The following is a 19,116-nucleotide window of genomic DNA, read 5'->3' as shown; positions in this document are numbered from 1 at the left end:
AAAAAAAATGGGTGGCGCTGTAGTGTAGTGACGCGCTCTCCCTGGGGAGAGCAGCCCGAATTTCACACAGAGAAATCTGTTGTGATAAAAAGGAAAGCAAATACAAATATTCTGCACCTTGATGAAAATGTGATGTTTCTGGATTTTTGTTGTTTTTATTTATTTATTTATTTATTAGATCATTTAAGATATATTTTACATTTCTGCAGGACTTTTCCTTCTCCACAAGAGAGGCCCTGCGAGGGTTGCTGGGGGAAATCCGCATGGCGACCCGAGAGAGCGTCAACAGCACCCTCATGGCTCTGCTGGAAAACATGATGCGCTACCCTGAAGACAGGACCTCCATCTATAGGTCAGGGGTCAGGGTGTTTGTGGTGGTTCTTGTTTGAATTTTTGACTCACTTGTGTAAACAAAGTGAGTCTATGTTTTAACCCGGTGTTCGGCTGTCTGTGTGTGTGTGTGTGTGTGTGTCCGTGTGTCTGTGTGTCCGTGGTAAACTTTAACATTGACATTTTCTCTGCAAATACTTTGTCAGTTGACACCAAATTTGGCATAAAAATAGGAAAAATTCAGTTCTTTCCAGTCATCTTGTTTAAAATAATATTGCACCTCTGGGATGGGCACAAAAAAAGAAAAGAAAAGAAGCCTAATTATATGCAAACTGCATTTACTGTTATATTTATATTTTTTGTATTCTCTAAACTTGGCACTTTGCTCTGATATTCTGACCCAGCAACAAGAGCAGTCATACAGGAACATCTTTTGCTAAGCATGGAAACGTTTGGGTGCAGAAGTAAAAAAGGGAATTTACTCTGTAATTAATGCTAGGGACTTAATTTGCTTTAAACTGATCTTTCTCATCTTAAACATTACGTTTTGAAATTATACTCAGTACATAAAAAGCTTGGATTTTTTTTAAGTGTATCACAAGTGAGTCTTGAAGGCCTTGCCTCTCTTGTTTTCTTTTGTTTAGACACAGACATTACGCAGCAGATTCAGAGAAGGCTTTGTTTCGTGATGTTCACAGGTTTCGTGGTGTCCCTCCGTGGATGCTAATGGACTTCTTGAAAGAAGTTAACATTTTTTAATCAGATTTGAATGTTTTAAACTCTGGAAGGTTTTTAAACTTTGAGTGGAAAGATTGATGTGGTGACTTGTTTTTATTATACTTGTGTTGTTTACCCTTGACTTGAAGTAGAAGCTAACGTGGCAATAGCCTTCAAATGGCTTTGGCCAGGCTCTAAGCACCATAATTTGATTTGGTTTGATTCGCCTGTGGACGGGCACAGTAGCCGAGTGGTTAAAGCGTTGGGACTTTCTGTTGGAGGGTCCCCGGTTCGAATCACGGTGACGGCGCCTGGTGGGTAAAGGGTGGAGATTTTTCCGATCTCCCAGGTCAACATATGTGCAGACCTGCTAGTGCCTGAACCCCCTCCGTGTGTATATGCAAGCAGAAGATCAAATACACACGTTAAAGATCCTGTAATCCATGTCGGCGTTCGGTGGGTTATGGAAGCAAGAACATACCCCAGCATGCATCCCCCCGAAAACGAAGTATGGCTGCCTACATGGAGGGGTAAAAACAGTCATACACGTAAAAGCCCACTCGTGTACATACCAGTGAACATGGGAGTTGCAGCCCACGACACAGAAGAAGAAGAAGAAGATTGAAAAAAAATCAAAAAAAATCTGGGCACAGTCAGTCACACTGAAGAACGCACACAGTCACAGCCACTGCACAGCATCGAAACCAGAGATATATTTTCATCAAATAAATCATTCCAGCATGAATATATCGTTCTTCAGTACAGAAGCTCTATCATTTATCAAGAAGACACCCAGTCCATAGAGAAGTACAGATATAGATAGATAGATCGATCGATAGATAGATAGATAGACAGACAGACAGACAGACAGAAAAATAGATATATAGATCGATAGACAGACAGACAGACAGATAGATAGATAAATAGACAGACAGATAGACAAGACAGATTCGCCTGTGGTGTAGTAGCGTGTAATGGGTTTGTCCAAACGCAGAAAGAGAAAGTGAAAGTGAAAGTTGGGGGTGTGTGTGCAGCTGCAGTCGCCAGATCGGGCAGCACCACTCCCAGCTGACCATGATGCTGGCTGAGGAGCTGCTGTGCCTCCACCCCTACTTTGACTCCCCGGAGCCCAACACAGAGGACCCTTGCTGTATCCTTGCTGGGGAGGTTACCTACTTCCTGGAGGTCATCGGCCGTAGCTACTTTCGTTTTCCCCCATATAGGCGGGTATTAGGAAGGGGAGGTTACCTACTTCCTGGAGGTCATCGGCCGTAGCTACTTTTGTTTTCCCCCACATAGGTGGGTATTAGGAAGGGGAGGTTACCTACTTCCGGGAGGTTATCGGCCGTAGCTACTTTCGTTTTCCCCCACATAGCCAGGTATTAGGAAGGGGAGGTTACCTACTTCCGGGAGGTTATCGGCCGTAGCTACTTTCGTTTTCCCCCACATAGGCAGGTATTAGGAAGGGGAGGTTACCTACTTCCGGGAGGTTATCGGCCGTAGCTACTTTCGTTTTCCCCCCACATAGGCAGGTATTAGGAAGGGGAGGTTACCTACTTTCGGGAGGTTATTGGCCGTAGCTACTTTCGTTTTCCCCCACATAGGCAGGTATTAGGAAGGGGGAGGTTACCTACTTCTGGGAGGTTATCAGCTGTAGCTACTTTCGTTTTCCCCCCACATAGGCGGGTATTAGGAAGGGGGAGGTTACCTACTTCTGGGAGGTTATCGGCTGTAGCTACTTTCGTTTTCCCCCCACATAGGCGAGTATTAGGAAGGGGAGGTTACCTACTTCCGGGAGGTTATCGGCCGTAGCTACTTTCGTTTTCCCCCACATAGGTGGGTGTTAGGAAGGAGAGGTTACCTACTTCCGGGAGGTTATCGGCCGTAGCTACTTTCATTTTCCTCCCGCATAGGTGGGTATTAGTTTGCACAGGACAGGAATGTCAGACCCCTGCCAGAGTCTGCACTACTGGGTCACGGGAAGTATGTTAGATAAACGTAATTTTAGGAAGAAAATTTCCTTTTTCTACTGTTTTTTTCCAGTGGCACTGAAGGTGTATCCTCTTTGTTCAGCGGTACACATGATTACAAGCAAAGACAGAGCATCAGCAAGCTTGAAAGTTTATACTGTGCTCACATGTTCACTTCAGTTTTAACTCACTCAGTACTGCCAGTTAGCTCCCCTAAACTTTCCCCACAGACGACCCATTTGTATGGGTAAGAAATAAAATCGCCATAAAACAAATGTTAGTTTCGTTTTTCTCTGCATAGGCGGATAGTAGTTTGCACAGGACAGGAATGTCAGACCCCTGCCGGAGTCTGCACTAGTGGGTCACGGTTAAGTATGTTACTTAAACGTAATTTTAGGTAGAAAATTTGCTTTAGACAAAATATAAAACTTCCTTCTTATGCAGTCAAACTGTGAGATGATGAAAGTATCTATATTTTTTGTTCAGAATTTGCACACACTCATGACTTGTAAAAACGAATCCAGGAAAGCACAAAGAGTTTTGAAACAGATCAAATTCAGAATGTTATATAGCCACGATAGGGCCCCTTCGTCTATTTCTGTTGTCTGCCTTGTGACTGAGATCGAAACTGGGGGTAAGCGCCACATAATTAGTGCGCATCATTATCGTCATCATCTCGTTCCTTGACGGGAGGCGATCAGACATCACGGTGCTGCTGGCGGTGTTTAATGCGGCCTCCCTGTGCCCCACCATGGTGGCGCTGTTCCCCGAACACACGCGGCGCCACTACACCTACCTTCGCTGCAGCCTGCCCCACCTGCTGCCTCCTATACAGGTGAGGGGGTCTGGGGGGGTGAGAGGGTGCTGGGGGGGTGAGAGGGTGGGGGAGGGGACGCGGGTGTCATTGTCATCGTGTCCTGTGTTGTAATGTGATTATTAAAAAAAAAAAAAAAAAAAAAATTGCCAATGGAATGATTCAGCGCTTGTAGATTTTTAGAGGTGTTTGATTGGCTAAGAGCAGACCGGGCAAGATGGGTCGCCTTTTCACTGTTAGCTGCGCGAAATTTGGCCAAGCCGATAGGCTTAGTTTGCATCAGTTTGACATTGTAAGTATATGTGTCACCAAACATGGAGTATAATACAAGCTCCTCCTTTTAATGGTTAAACAATGTTAAATGATGATGACGAATTATCTCTTCCTGTGTTTTGTTGTGATTTAAAAGAAAATCTTTTTACAGGTTGAACAATACTCAATATTCAAATTGAATAATAACGAATTCTTATTCCTGTTTTGTTTGTTTTTATTAAAAAAAAAAAATTGTTAAACAATAGATATTAATTTTCAAGTTGAATTATGATAAGGAATTCTTATTCCTGTGTTTAATTGTGATTAGAAAAAAACAATTATTGATTAAACAATTTTTTTTCAAGTTGAATAATGATAAGGACTTATCATTCCTGTGTTTTATTGTGATTAGAAAAAAAATGGTTGAACAAGGTTTGATTTTCAGGTTGAATACTGGTAAGGAATTACAATTGAAATCTTTTGAAATATAACTTGAAAAATAAAGCCCCTCTGCTGTGTAAAGAAAGGCTCTGACACCATGGTTTGATTTTTTTTAAAAATTCTTTTTTTTTTCTAAACAGTGATTAATATTTCATAGGGAAAAATAGTATGTGTGGTGATTTTTTTTTAGAGAAATATATTTCTGTAGCATTTGCTAAATGCTGAAAGCCTGACCTACGGTTTGATCAGGAATTTTCCCTCCTTTTCTTTTTAATTTTGTTTTTTTTTTTCTTCGGTAGAGACGTGTATTTATAAGTGTTGTCTTTTGTTCCTCTGAAACGGAGCTATGCATGCCTGTGAATGACTGGTGTGAAAATCACAGCGTTTTGGTTTGTCTCTGTACAAGATTCAGCAGTTTATGAATGATTAGTATGATTTTTAGTTTATGATGATGATGATGGTGATGATTATAATTTCATTATCATTTGTAGTAGTAGTACTAGTGGTAATATTGTTATTCTTTTTCTTGTTATTTATTATAATTATTATTTTACTATTATTCTTGCTGTTGTTGTTGTTTTCTTCTTCTTCTTCTTCTCCTTCTCCTGCTTTCTATTATTATTATTATTATCATCATCATTATTATTATTATTATTATTACCGCCATCACAGTCATTAACCCTTTGAGCCCTGACCACCGCTTTACCGGTGGTAGAGAAAAATGACAATGCCTAGCCACCGGTTGAGCGGTGTGTAAACACTTGTGTTGTGTTTTGCTATTGGTTGACTTATAGTGAAGAGCCAATCAGAAAAACCGTAATATTCTGACGTCAGCGAACGTAGTACCAACATGGCCGTGCCCTTTTCACTGTGTTTTGTGCATGTGCTTTGGATAAAAAAAAGATTGATTTCAATATAAGTCAACCAATAGCAAAACACGACACAAGTGTTTACGCACCGCTCAACTGGTGGCTAGGCATTATGTCATTTTTCTCTACCACCGGTAAAGCGGTGGTCAGGGCACTCTTTTTATATCTGCCGTGACACATTAAATACCAATTATTTGCAAATTTTGGCTCAGGAGCTCAGGCAGAAGGGTTAAAATTGCTCAGGAACTCAGGGCTCAAAGGGTTAATGTGACTGATATACACACGGACTCAAACCCATGACACACATCACCAGCAACAGTGTCAGAACAGTTTGTGACATTCCCACAGGCTCTGGAGGACGCCGAGAGTCAGGTGGGGGAGAAGGTGGTTGCCATGGCAGCCACGAGCACGGGGGACTTTTTCCAGCAGCTGTTGGCCAAGCTGGCGGGGTTGTCCTCCCTGGATCTGGACTCTGCCGAGCAGCTGTTGAGGATCTGCGTCCGGTGAGTGCACTGTTTCACTTTGAGTGATGTAGAAGCGAAGGAATAAAGTGTATGCCTTTCTCTGATCACCACACACACACACACACCAGTCGCTGAATCGAAAAAAACATTTAGGTAAGAAAGGTATTTTTAACTACACATACTTAACCATGACCCACTAGTGCAGACTCCGGCAGGGGTCTGATTTCTGTCTTTTGCAAACTACTACCGAATGGTCGTACACGTAAAAGCCCATTCACACATAGTCAGGGATACAGAGGGGAGGTAACCTACGTCCGGGAGGTTATCGGCCGTAGCTACTTTCGTCTTCTCCGCATTGGCGGGTAGTGGTAGTACACAGGACAGGAATCAGACCCCTTCCGAAGTCTGCACTAGTGGGTCACAGTAATTATGTTAGATAAATGTAATTTTAGGAAAAAAAAAAAATTCCTTTCACACATACAAGTGAACATTTCAGAAGTGAGCATTTTCTGGTGTGTCCAGAGATCTTGAAGGTCTGTGTGTTCAGAGATCTTGAACATGTGCAGAAGAAGTAAACCTGTTCTTGTGTGTCCAAGGGATCTGGAACGTGTGGAAGCGCTGGACAGCCAGACGTCGGCTCCAGCAGAGTGCCTCAGCCTGTACCTGTCTTCGCAGCTCATTCTGACAGAGGTGAGGCGCCTCCTTCAGTATCTTAAGTCTGTTAACTGGTTTCGCTTATTTTGATGAAATTTCTTTCTTTTTTGGGGGGGTGAGGTGAGGTGAGATGCCAGGGGCTCTTTCGGTATCGAAGTCTGTTAACTGGTTTCGATCATTTTGATCAAATTTCTTTTTTTGGGGGTGAAACAAGAGTTGAATCGAGTACACAAAAGGTAAGAATACAATAAAATCAAGCCGCATGCAGCAAAGTAAGGCCAAATGAACACGCTTAATAACCAAAAAAAAAAAGCGTAAGACGAGACAGAGCGTAAACCTGACAAGATGGCGTGGAGAGCCTTGGCCAAAGGAATGATTCAGCGCTTGTAGCTTAAAAGTGGAGGGGGTGGGGGAGGGAAGTCAGCGATCGGGGGTGAAGGAGGAGGAATTAGAGAGTTTGTGTGAGAGAGAGAGAGAGAGAGAAAGAACTAATGTTAAGTTTTTAGTATTTACTGTTATATTTCTTTTGTTTTGAGTGTGCTGTAACTTTTACGGTTTTATGAATGTAAAACATTATTTTAATGATGTACTGTCTTTTTTTGGGGGGGGGGGGGGGGTTGGGGGCGGGGGAGAAACCAGTGGATGCCTAAAAGTTCTGCAAATGAGCAGGATAGTTTCAGCATCCCTGGAAGGTTCTTTCTTCTTTTTTTTGATGTTGTTGTCTTTTTTATCTTATTTATTTATTTATTTTTTTGTTCCTTCCATCATAATTTTTCTCCTTTCTGTTGTCTTTTCTTTCTTTTTTTTTTTTTTTTTTTTTTTTTTTTTTTAATGATGTACTGTCTTACATTATCCCTGTCGCCCACAAGCCAGTTTTCCTTGTATTTTTTTAATTTTTATTTTTTAATGAGGACGTTAAACTGATTTGATTGATTGATTGATTGAAATGGTATCCCCACCTGGAATGTAAGAGCAACGGGTCTGGGAGAGGGAAGGATGAAATAGCAATAAAATGTGGTTAATTTCTCCATTTACAAGGCAGGTTGTCCCTGGCAAAATTCTGTAGAAAACCCACTTCGATAGGAAAAACAAATAAAAAAAACCCTGCAGGCAGGAAAAACTGTTGTTGTTTTTTTTAAACGGGTGGCGTTCTCAGTGAAGAGACGCAATACGAGATTTTCAGAAGACTTTGTTTCATGATGTCCCTCCGTAGGTGCAAATGGATTTCTTAAAGGAAGTGAATGTTTTTAATCAGATTTGAATGGTTTAGACCCTGGAAGATTTAAAAAAAAATTTGTGTGAAAAGATTAAAGCGGTGGTAAGTTGGGGTTTTATTTTATTTTATTTTATTTCTCCCTTGACATGAAGTAGACGTTAACATGGGGATGACCTTAGTGGTCGGCGAGGCTCTGAGCGCCATAATTTGATTTGATTTTGATACCTGTGTGCTAGCTGAGTCGGTAGCACGAGCAGCATTGACTTGGAAGTTGTGTACCTTGTAAGTGGATAGAGTTATCTCTCTTCCTTTGTAGCGCTCTCCCCCCGGCCTTTTTGGAAATTCTGTGCTGGAATCTTCCTCTTTCTGTTAACTTCCTCTTTCTGTTGCTGTCTTTGTTTCCAACCAGTGTCCTTTTCTGTTTGTCTCTTCCTGTCTTTTCTGCTTTCCAGCATCATCCCCCCCCCACCCCCCCACCTCCCCCCAGCCCCCCCTTTTTTTTTCTTAATTTAAAAAAAAAAAAAAATTCATTATACTTATACTTAATTTTTCACATTACATCATTCATCCTTGAAAAAGGTTGGTACCGACAGAAAATCTTTTCTTTTTTTCTTTTCCTGTTGTCACAGTTTTTTTTTCTCTTGTTCCAACAAGAAAGCCTTGATTTCTTTTTTTTTTCTTCTGGACTTGGTGAATGGACTTCCTTACTTTTTTGTACCCTTCTTTTTTGTGCCAAGGACCGCTGGTATATTTTGGTTTTGTGTGTGTATGATTGTGTTGTGTGTATGTATGTGTGTGTGATTGTGTTGTGTGTGTGTGTGTGTGTGTGTGATTGTGTTGTGTTGTGTTGTGTTGTGTGTGTGTGTGTGTGTGTGTGTGTGTGTGCAGCTCATTAAAGGAACTATGAAGTCTGACACTGACACGGTGTACCAGGAAAACGTGACGGCATCTGCTGAAAAGGTTTGTGTGTAGCTGGATATGGGTGGGTGGGGATGATGTGGGTGAGAGGAATGGAGGGGGAGGAGGGAGTGTGTGTGTGTGTGACAGACAGAGACAGATACATGCAGAGGAACTAAGGAAGCACATCATGAAAGGAATCTCCTTCTTTGTCGTTTGAGGGCTTCAACTTCCATGTTCATTTGTATATACAGACTTCATTTTTGAGGAGGGGTGCATGCTGGTTAAGTTCTTGTTTCCATAGCCCAGCGAAGACTCACATGGATTACGGGATCTCTAACATGCCCGTTAGATCTGCATGCCTTTTACACACGAAGGGTATTCAGGCACTAGTGCGTCTGTTGACTTGGGGAGATCAGAAAAAAATCTCCACCCTTTTACCCACCAGGTGCCGTGATTGGGGTACGAACCCGGGTACGCTCAGATTGAAAAGCCCAGTGCTTTTAACAACTGGGCTGTTGCCCCCCGTCATGGTAACGGGAACAGAGATGCCAGCTGTTACGATTTCGCCGTATTGTGAAGAAAGGGTACAACATGATTCTATTCGTAAAATATATGTTGGATTTATTTGACTGACCAAATATTCAAAGTTGAATGGATTGGCCAATGATCTGTTAGAATTTCCCCCATTGCATGCATGAAATATGTTAGAATTTCTCCTCTCCCGTCTGTTCCCCCTCCCCCCACCACCTTACCCACCATTCTTCTGAATTTTCTTCTTCTTTTTCATGTTTTTCTTCTATTAGGCCAATTACTCTGGTGATAATAAATTTAATCTCATGTTAATATTGATATTAGCATTATTTTACTATATTATGTACTGTTTGTTTATTTGTTTTATTTCATTATTTCATTACTTACTGTTTATGAATGTTATTTGATACAAGTCATAATCAGGTTCATCAGCCGTCATGATAAAATTGAAGTGCAACGTTGTGAGCACAGTATAAGCTTTAAGCTTGTTGATGCTCTTTTGTCATTCATTGCATTGTAATCACGTGTATTGTTGAATAATTAAAGATTATTTAAACCAAGAGATGCCAGCTGTTATGATTTCGCCGTATTTTTGTTACGCTCGATCACAGTTTGTTCTGCCGTTAGGCCAATGTCAGAATTGTTCCGATTGAGTTCATTTTTGGACTACATAGCATTGTCACCTGCTTTCCTGACGTAACGTTACCCAGACGCTCTCGATCTATCGATCACAGGGCCCGGGCAGTCACTGCTACTAACCTTGGTCTCTTTCGATGATGCTAGCTAATCGAAACGGCATTGAGTGGACCAGTCAGCTGAATCGTAGCAGTTACACCATGTTGCTGGTAGGCCCAGGTTTTTGTGTGCCTTGTAGACAAGATTTATATTTGCCGTTGTGGTTCGGCGTCTTGAGTGGTTCTACGAGATTCAGAATGTTCCTACCAAATTTCCTGATTGTTTCAGTTCAATTCAATTCAAAATACTTTATTATCTGCTTCAACCAAAAACAGAAAATTTTCTTTAGGCTCACTTAAAATAAAATGCCCGTCAGCAAAAAAAAAAAAAAAAAACAACAACAAAAAACAAAACTGACACACCCTTCACTTATCACCATGTACACATCAATTATTATGTAAAAAGAAAAACATGTGGGTAAGATACTATTACATTCAGAGTGCAACAACTGTGTGTGTTGCGTGTGTGCCCGCACGCGCGCATGCATCGTTTTGTGTGCGCGCACATGTGTACGTTTCAGTCATTATAAAAAGAAGAATATTCAGTAAGATAATAATAACATTTAAAAAGACAAATGCTCATCAACAGATAAAACCGAAAAAAATCCCACCAAATGAGCAACTGGGGGACAGGGGGTTGGCATCTCTTCGGGAATGAAGGCTGGAAGCGTTCTCCTTTGCGTTCCAGATTCTACAGCTGACGACCCAGCTTCATACGCTGTTTCTGGGTCTGGGCGGGGAGCTGGCGGCCCTGGTTCGTCAGACCGAGGTGAAGACGCTGGCCGTGCAACTACTGTGCCGGCTGGAACGGTCCTCTCTTGGGGAGAAGGTTCGAGCCTCCAACACCTTCCGCCAGTACCTGACCCTCATCAAAAGGTGTGTGCGTCGGGGGGAGGGGGAGGGGTGTGTGTGTGTGTGTCACTGTGTGTTTGTGTGTTTGGGTGTGGGGGAAGGGTGTGTAGGTGTGGGTATGTTTGTGTGTGTGTGGTGGGGTGTGTGTGTGTGTGTGTGGGAGGGGGCGTGTGAGTGTCTGTGTTTGTGACTCTGTGTGTGTGTGTGTGTGTGTGTGTGTGTGTGATAAGAAAGTATTTATGTGTCCATGTTTGAATAAAAACGTATGCATATGTGCAGCTAGCTAAGTGAAGTTAACTTTGCTGTTATGTGGAGTTAATTGCAGCTAGGTGGAGTTAGCTTTGCAGTTTAACTGTCTAAATTGTCTTCTCTGACATTCGAGTGGGACTGACTCATTGTTAGGTTTACACAGCAAGCTAGGCAGAATAAAAGTTTGAAGCAAGCAAGGTGATACTGGTTTTTTTTTCTTTTCTTTTTTTTGCAGTTAGCCAGGTGGGAATTAAACTTTAAATCATACTTCACGGTCCTCTCACCTGACAGAGCCAGGTGGGAAATAACTTTGAATGATGTTTATATTCATTGTAAAATCTCCACGGCGGCTCAAAAAAAAAAAAAAAAAAAAAAGGGGGGGGGGGGGGGGGGGGGGAACAATGTATGTCTGCAATGACTGTCGTTTATATGCAGTTAGAAAGTGTGTATTTCAACATAATTGCAATTGTGTAGCGTCCACCAGCCGTCAAACGAAACAAATGTATTTAATCACATTCCTGAGCACGATATAAGCTATTAAGCTTGTTGTTGCTCCGCTGTCTATCTGTACATGTGTGACATATTTACTGAATAAAATTTTGTTTAAATCAAATAACTTTGAATTTTGTCATACCTGACAAGCTGGGTGGGATTGGTTAACACTGCAGTAAGGTTGGAATCAGAGTTCTACAGCCAGACCAGGTGGAATGAATTAACGTTGAACAAAATCCCCTCCCCCGTCCCCGCCCCCCTCCCCTCCAACAGCTCCGTGGAGAGCGACCCGGCCACCTACGACAGCTTCACGCGGCAGGTGGTCTCCCTCGGCGACACGCTCGACTGGTCGCAGCTGCAGGTGCTGCCTGGCGTTTTCCGGAACCTGAGCCGACTGCTGCGGCCCACGGTGCTCTCCATGCCCTCGGACGTGAGGCGGACGCGGGCGGTGATCGAGGAGCCTCCGCCGTCCTCGGACTGCGCCATCAAGTTCCCGGCGGGGCTGGCCACGACGGTGACCATGGTGGCCACGCTGCACAACATGGAGGATACCAACAGGGTGTCTGTGCTGGTGAGTTTGTGTGGAGGTGTGTGGGGGCTGGGGGGTGGTGTTGGAAGGGGTGGGGGGGGGGGTTGTTGGGAGCTGTGTATTGCGAGGTTTGGTGTGTTTTGTCAGTGTTCCCAAAAACGTACATATGTGCGTAAATGACGCACAGATTTACAACTTTGACGCACAAAATTTTTACCCTGTGCGTCAATGTGACGCACACTTTTTCCTGAAACTAACAAGCATCTTACGGCTTCCAGGAAAACCGCGAAGCACGCATCGTGGGCCTAAGCTTAGGCTAGTGCATAGCAGACGAAACTGAGCTGGCCAAAAACGTGTTAGAGTAACTTCCCTTGCCGATGCAGGCAAACGCTTCGCCAGCAGCCTAGGTCTACTTCACCGAACAAGTAGTTGACTGTGTTTTCATTGTATTCAAGCCTTTCGAATGTCCTTGTTTGGAGAAGGTGTGGGTTTCTTTTCATTTTCATTGTACAATTGTCTTCATTGATTTTTTTGTATGTTTTCCTGTTGACCCTCAGAAATGTGACAATGACCCTCAAAAATTCCAGTCAAAGGGTCACAGTGACCCTCAAAAAATCAGGCCCATTGGGAACACTGTTTGTTGGTTTGGGGTGGTGTGTGGTGGTGTGGTGGTATGTTGGGGTGGTGTGGTGTAGAATGGTTGTGTTGGGGTGTTGTGTGGTGGTATGATGGTATGTTGGGGTGGTGTGGTGTAGAATGGTTGTGTTGGGGTGTTGTGTGGTGGTATGATGGTATGTTGGGGTGGTGTGGTGTAGAATGGTTGTGTTGGGGTGTTGTGTGGTGGTATGATGGTATGTTGGGGTGGTGTGGTGTAGAATGGTTGTGTTGGGGGTGTTGTGTGGTGGTATGATGGTATGTTGGGGTGGTGTGGTGTAGAATGGTTGTGTTGGGGTGTTGTGTGGTGGTATGATGGTATGTTGGGGTGGTGTGGTGTAGAATGGTTGTGTTGGGGGTGTTGTGTGGTGGTATGATGGTATGTTGGGGTGGTGTGGTGTAGAATGGTTGTGTTGGGGTGTTGTGTGGTGGTATGATGGTATGTTGGGGTGGTGTGGTGTAGAATGGTTGTGTTGGGGGTGTTGTGTGGTGGTGTGGTGGTATGTTGGGGTGGTGTGGTGTAGAATGGTTGTGTTGGGGTGTTGTGTGGTGGTATGATGGTATGTTGGGGTGGTGTGGTGTAGAATGGTTGTGTTGGGGGTGTTGTGTGGTGGTATGATGGTATGTTGGGGTGGTGTGGTGTAGAATGGTTGTGTTGGGGTGTTGTGTGGTGGTATGATGGTATGTTGGGGTGGTGTGGTGTAGAATGGTTGTGTTGGGAGTGTTGTGTGGTGGTATGATGGTATGTTGGGGTGGTGTGGTGTAGAATGGTTGTGTTGGGAGTGTTGTGTGGTGGTATGATGGTATGTTGGGGTGGTGTGGTGTAGAATGGTTGTGTTGGGGTGTTGTGTGGTGGCATGATGGTATGTTGGGGTGGTGTGGTGTAGAATGGTTGTGTTGGGGTGTTGTGTGGTGGTGTGGTGGTATGTTGGGGTGGTGTGGTGTAGAATGGTTGTGTTGGGGTGTTGTGTGGTGGTGTGGTGGTATGTTGGGGTGGTGTGGTGTAGAATGGTTGTGTTGGGGTGTTGTGTGGTGGTATGATGGTATGTTGGGGTGGTGTGGTGTAGAATGGTTGTATTGGGGTGTTGTGTGTTGTGGTATGATGGTATGTTGGGGTGGTGTGGTGTAGAATGGTTGTGTTGGGGTGTTGTGTGGTGGTGTGGTGGTATGTTTGGGTGGTGTGGTGTAGAATGGTTGTGTTGGGGTGTTGTGTGTGGTGGTATGATGGTATGTTTGGGTGGTGTGGTGCAGAATGGTTGTGTTGGGGTGTTGTGTGGTGGTGTGGTGGTATGTTGGGGTGGTGTGGTGTAGAATGGTTGTGTTGGGGTGTTGTGTGGTGGTATGATGGTATGTTGGGGTGGTGTGGTGTAGAATGGTTGTGTTGGGGTGTTGTGTGGTGGTATGATGGTATGTTGGGGTGGTGTGGTGTAGAATGGTTGTGTTGGGGTGTTGTGTGGTGGTATGATGGTATGTTGGGGTTGTGTGGTGTAGAATGGTTGTGTTGGGGTGTTGTGTGGTGGTATGATGGTATGTTGGGGTGGTGTGGTGTAGAATGGTTGTGTTGGGGGTGTTGTGTGGTGGTATGATGGTATGTTGGGGTGGTGTGGTGTAGAATGGTTGTGTTGGGGTGTTGTGTGGTGGTATGATGGTATGTTGGGGTGGTGTGGTGTAGAATGGTTGTGTTGGGGTGTTGTGTGGTGGTATGTTGGGGTGGTGTGGTGTAGAATGGTTGTGTTGGGGTGTTGTGTGTTGTGGTGTGTGTGTGTGTGTTGTGGTGTGTGTGTGTGTGTGTGTGTGTTGTGGTGTGTGTGTGTTTGTGTGTTGTGTTGTATTGGTGTTGTTGTGTGGGGGTGTTTTGGTGTTGTGTTGGTGAGATGTGACAGGGTGATGGAGATGTGTCGGGAGACTTGTGTTGTGGTGCGATGTGGTATTGTTTTGTATTGTGTCGTGTTGAATTGTGTTGTGTTGTTTGTGTTGTGTTTGGTGTGTGTCGTGTGTTGCGTTGTGCTGTGCTGTGTTGCGTTGTTTTGCATTGTGTTGTGATGTTCTGTGTCGTGTTGCATTGTGTTATAGGTTTTTTTTGTTTTGTTTTATAGTGAATACTTGTGCTTGATAGAAATGAAACTTTTTATTTGTATTTATCTTTAATTATTTGTTTATTTATTTATGCCTTGATAGTCCACCAAATGTTGTTAAGAAGAAAAAAAATAGCATATATTTATTTATATTTATCGGTTTATTCATCAATTTATTTATTTATTTATCTGTTGTTTTCCATCCCAGGTGCGATACCCAGACCAGCATGCACAGTACGTAACCCCTGCCCTCAGTTCCTGGACCCGGCTGGGACCTTTGACCCATCGCCTGGTGACCCCGGTGATGTTGTCGCATGCCCTGTGGTCTGGTGAGTGTGGGGGTGGGGGTGGTGGGGGTGATTGTGGGCGTGCCTGTTGTGCTTGTTTGTTCCTGAATGGATCGGTTTTTGTTTGTTTTTTTTGTTTTATTCATTTTGCCCTTTTTTTTGGCATACTTTTTTTTGTTTGTTTGTTTTATTTTTGGTAACACATAGACAGTTGACATGAATGCATATGAAAGAGAAAGGGCGGGAAAGAAAAGGTAAAAGATAAAACGAAAACATGAACAAAGCAAAGAAAGATGACGATAAAAGAAGGTAAAGAATTGTTTCTCCAGCAGAAATGCCTTTTCCGTTTTTTTTTAAACAGCATGTAAGAATACAATACAGACAAGCCGCATGCAGCAAAGTAAGGCCAAATGAACACGCTTAATAGCCAAAAAAAAGCGTAAGACGAGACAGAGCGTAAACCCTGACAAGATGGCATGGAGAGCCTTGGCCAAAGGAATGATTCAGCGCCTATAGCTTTTAGAGGCGTTTGATTGGCTAAGAGCGGACCGGGCAAGACGGCTCGTCTTTTCACTGTTAGCCGTGCGAAATTTGGCCAAGCGGAGCGAACCGATAGGCCTAGTTTGCATCAGTTTGACATGGTAAGTATATGTACCACCAAACATGGAGTATAATAATTAATACAAACTCCTCCTATTTGTCTTTTTTTTATGTTTGTGTGTGTGTATGTGTGTGTGTGTGTGTGTGTGTGTGTGTGTGTGTGGAATTTTAGTGTATTCAGTTTTGTATGTGTAGATGCTGATTTGTATCTGCGTCAGAATTTTTGGGTTTTTTTTTTTTTCTCCTTGCATGTACAAACTCTGTTCAGTTTGCAGTACAGCACAGCACAGCACAGCACAGCACAGCACATTACAGTATGGTACAGTACAGCACTAATACAGCACAGCACAGCACAGCACAGCACATTACAGTATGGTACAGTACAGCACAGCACGGTACAACACAGCACAGCACAGCACAGCACATTACAGTATGGTACAGTACAGCACAGCACTGTACAACACAGCACAGCACAGCACAGCACATTACAGTATGGTACAGTACAGCACAGCACGGTACAACACAGCACAGCACAGCACAGCACATTACAGTATGGTACAGTACAGCACAGCACGGTACAACACAGCACAGCACAATACATCGGCTATGGCCCAACACTCGGCTTATATCACAGATTGACATAAGTTTATGACGGGCGCAATAGCCGAGTGGTTAAAGCGTCGGACTGTCAATCTGAGGGTCCCGGGTTCGAATCACGGTGACGGCGCCTGGTGGGTAAAGGGTGGAGATTTTTCCGATCTCCCAGGTCAACATATGTGCAGACCTGCTAGTGCCTGAACCCCCTTCGTGTGTATATGCAAGCAGAAGATCAGATACGCACGTTAAAGATCCTGTAATCCATGTCAGCGTTCGGTGGGTTATGGAAACAAGAACATACCCAGCATGCACACCCCCGAAAACGGAGTATGGCTGCCTACATGGCGGGGTAAAAACGGTCATACACGTAAAAGCCCACTCGTGTGCATATGAGTGAACACAGAAGAAGAAGAAGAAGAAGACATAAGTTTACATTTGGGCCAACAGCAAAGTGAGAACTGTATTATCAGTGGTTTCTCCAGTCAATGGGAAATCATTTACAGCTTAGTCTTTTGTGAAGGACTATGACTCTCAAACTAGGAGGCAAAATTGCACTGGCTCTTAGTGCTGCAGCCTTGTGGGCTAGTTGGCCTTTGGGGAACCATCCCAACGCCGACTGTCCTAAAACCCTCTTGGCCGAGAGAGTGGGGATGCAACTTGGGCAAGACACTGTCCACTATAATTGAATTCTAGCCCAGATAGTCGGAACAGCAGTTGCCTCCTCTGCTGTTCTGATGGTCATAGTCGGACACGACTATCATATATATACAGTATACAGCACAGCATAGTACAACACAGCACAGTACAATACATCACAGCACAACTTAATACAGTTCAGCACAGCACAGCACAGCACGATGCAACACAATACAGCACAACACAGCACCTGGCAGCACAGCGAAATAGAGCGCAGCACAGCACAGAACAACACAGCACAGTACAGCGCAGCACAGCACAACACAGCACAGCGCAGTACAGCGCAGCACAACACAGCACAGCACAGTACAGCACAGCACAGCACAGTACAACACAATATGATTCAGCACAACACGGTCTAATACAGCACGGTGCAATCTAATACTACACAGCACATTACAGCATGGCACAGTACTACAGCACAGTTTTTCAGTTTCAGTTTCAGTAGCTCAAGGAGGCGTCACTGTGTTCGGACAAATCCATATACGCTACACCACATCTGCCAAGCAGATGCCTGACCAGCAGCGTAACCCAACACGCTTAGTCAGGCCTTGAAAAAAGAAAAGAAAAAAAAAGGGAAAAAAAGAGTAAATAAATAATACAGAACTACTACTACTAATAATAATATGTATAAGGCGCCAAAACTTGATGAAGTCAACTATAAGCGTACAAAAAAAAAAAAAGAAGAAAAAAAAAGACAACAATGATGATAAATAAGCAAATAAACGTAAAACATGCAGACACACATTCACACACATATGCATAAGAGATATGCACCAAGCATGCAGTTTCACAGATATGAAAGCACAGTCAAATACACATAAACATTCATGAACCCCAACACACACACACACACGCGCACACACACACACACACACACACACATTACCCTGCACCCCCTCTACCCCCCTCCTCCACACACTCATTTCTAGGCTACGTATCACAGCTGCCACAACAGCACAACACAGCTTAACACAACACAGTACAACAATTATGATTCAGCACAGCACGATGCAGTATAATACAGCACAGCACGATGCTATTATAATACAGCACAGCACGATGCAGTATAATACAGCACAGCACGATGCTATTATAATACAGCACAGCACGATGCAGTATAATACAGCACAGCACGATGCTATTATAATACAGCACAGCACGATGCAGTATAATACAGCACAGCACAATGCTATTATAATACAGCACAGCACGATGCAGTATAATACAGCACAGCACGATGCTATTATAATACAGCACAGCATGATGCTGTTATAATACAGCACAGCATGATGCTATTATAATACAGCACAGCACGATGCTGTTATAATACAGCACAGCACGATGCTGTTATAATACAGCACCGCACGATGCTATTATAATACAGCACAGCACGATGCTATTATAATACAGCACAGCACAATGCTATTATAATACAGCACAGCACGATGCAGTATAATACAGCACAGCACGATGCTATTATAATACAGCACAGCACGATGCTGTTATAATACAGCGCAGCACGATGCAGTATAACACAGCACAGCACGATGCAGTATAATACAGCACAGCACGATGCTATTATAATACAGCACAGCACGATGCTATTATAATACAGCACAGCACGATGCAGTATAATACAGCACAGCACGATGCTATTATAATACAGCACAGCACGATGCTGTTATAATACAGCGCAGCATGATGTTATTATAATACAGCACAGCACGATGCAGTATAATACAGCACAGCACGATGCTATTATAATACAGCACAGCACGATGCTGTTATAATACAGCACAGCACGATGCTATTATAATACAGCACAGCACGATGCTATTATAATACAGCACAGCACGATGCAGTATAATACAGCACAGCACGATGCAGTATAATACAGCACAGCACGATGCAGTATAATACAGCACAGCACGATGCTATTATAATACAGCACAGCACGATGCAGTATAATACAGCACAGCACGATGCTGTTATAATACAGCACAGCACGATGCTATTATAATACAGCTCAGCACGATGCTGTTATAATACAGCACAGCACGATGCTGTTATAATACAGCACAGCACGATGCAGTATAATACAGCACAGCACGATGCTATTATAATACAGCACATCACGACGCTATTATAATACAGCACAGCACGATGCTATTATAATACAGCACAGCACGA

General features: G+C 43.5%; 1 protein-coding gene across 1 annotated transcript in view; it reads left to right on the top strand.

The window, feature by feature from the left end:
• Nucleotides 1–19,116, top strand: part of LOC143289001 (integrator complex subunit 4-like) — a 41,192-nt gene that overhangs the window by 20,537 nt on the left and 1,539 nt on the right. Inside the window, exons 10-18 of the mRNA XM_076597747.1 lie at nt 210–352; nt 2,082–2,197; nt 3,719–3,852; nt 5,742–5,896; nt 6,454–6,547; nt 8,616–8,687; nt 10,581–10,768; nt 11,759–12,056; nt 14,952–15,072. Of these exons, the coding sequence (XP_076453862.1) occupies nt 210–352; nt 2,082–2,197; nt 3,719–3,852; nt 5,742–5,896; nt 6,454–6,547; nt 8,616–8,687; nt 10,581–10,768; nt 11,759–12,056; nt 14,952–15,072 (1,321 nt within the window). The remainder of the gene's footprint in view (nt 1–209; nt 353–2,081; nt 2,198–3,718; nt 3,853–5,741; nt 5,897–6,453; nt 6,548–8,615; nt 8,688–10,580; nt 10,769–11,758; nt 12,057–14,951; nt 15,073–19,116) is intronic.

This window comes from Babylonia areolata, chromosome 13 (genome assembly GCF_041734735.1).
Source record: "Babylonia areolata isolate BAREFJ2019XMU chromosome 13, ASM4173473v1, whole genome shotgun sequence".
Lineage (NCBI taxonomy): Eukaryota > Metazoa > Mollusca > Gastropoda > Neogastropoda > Buccinidae > Babylonia > Babylonia areolata.
This window is presented reverse-complemented; position numbering and strand designations above follow the sequence as displayed.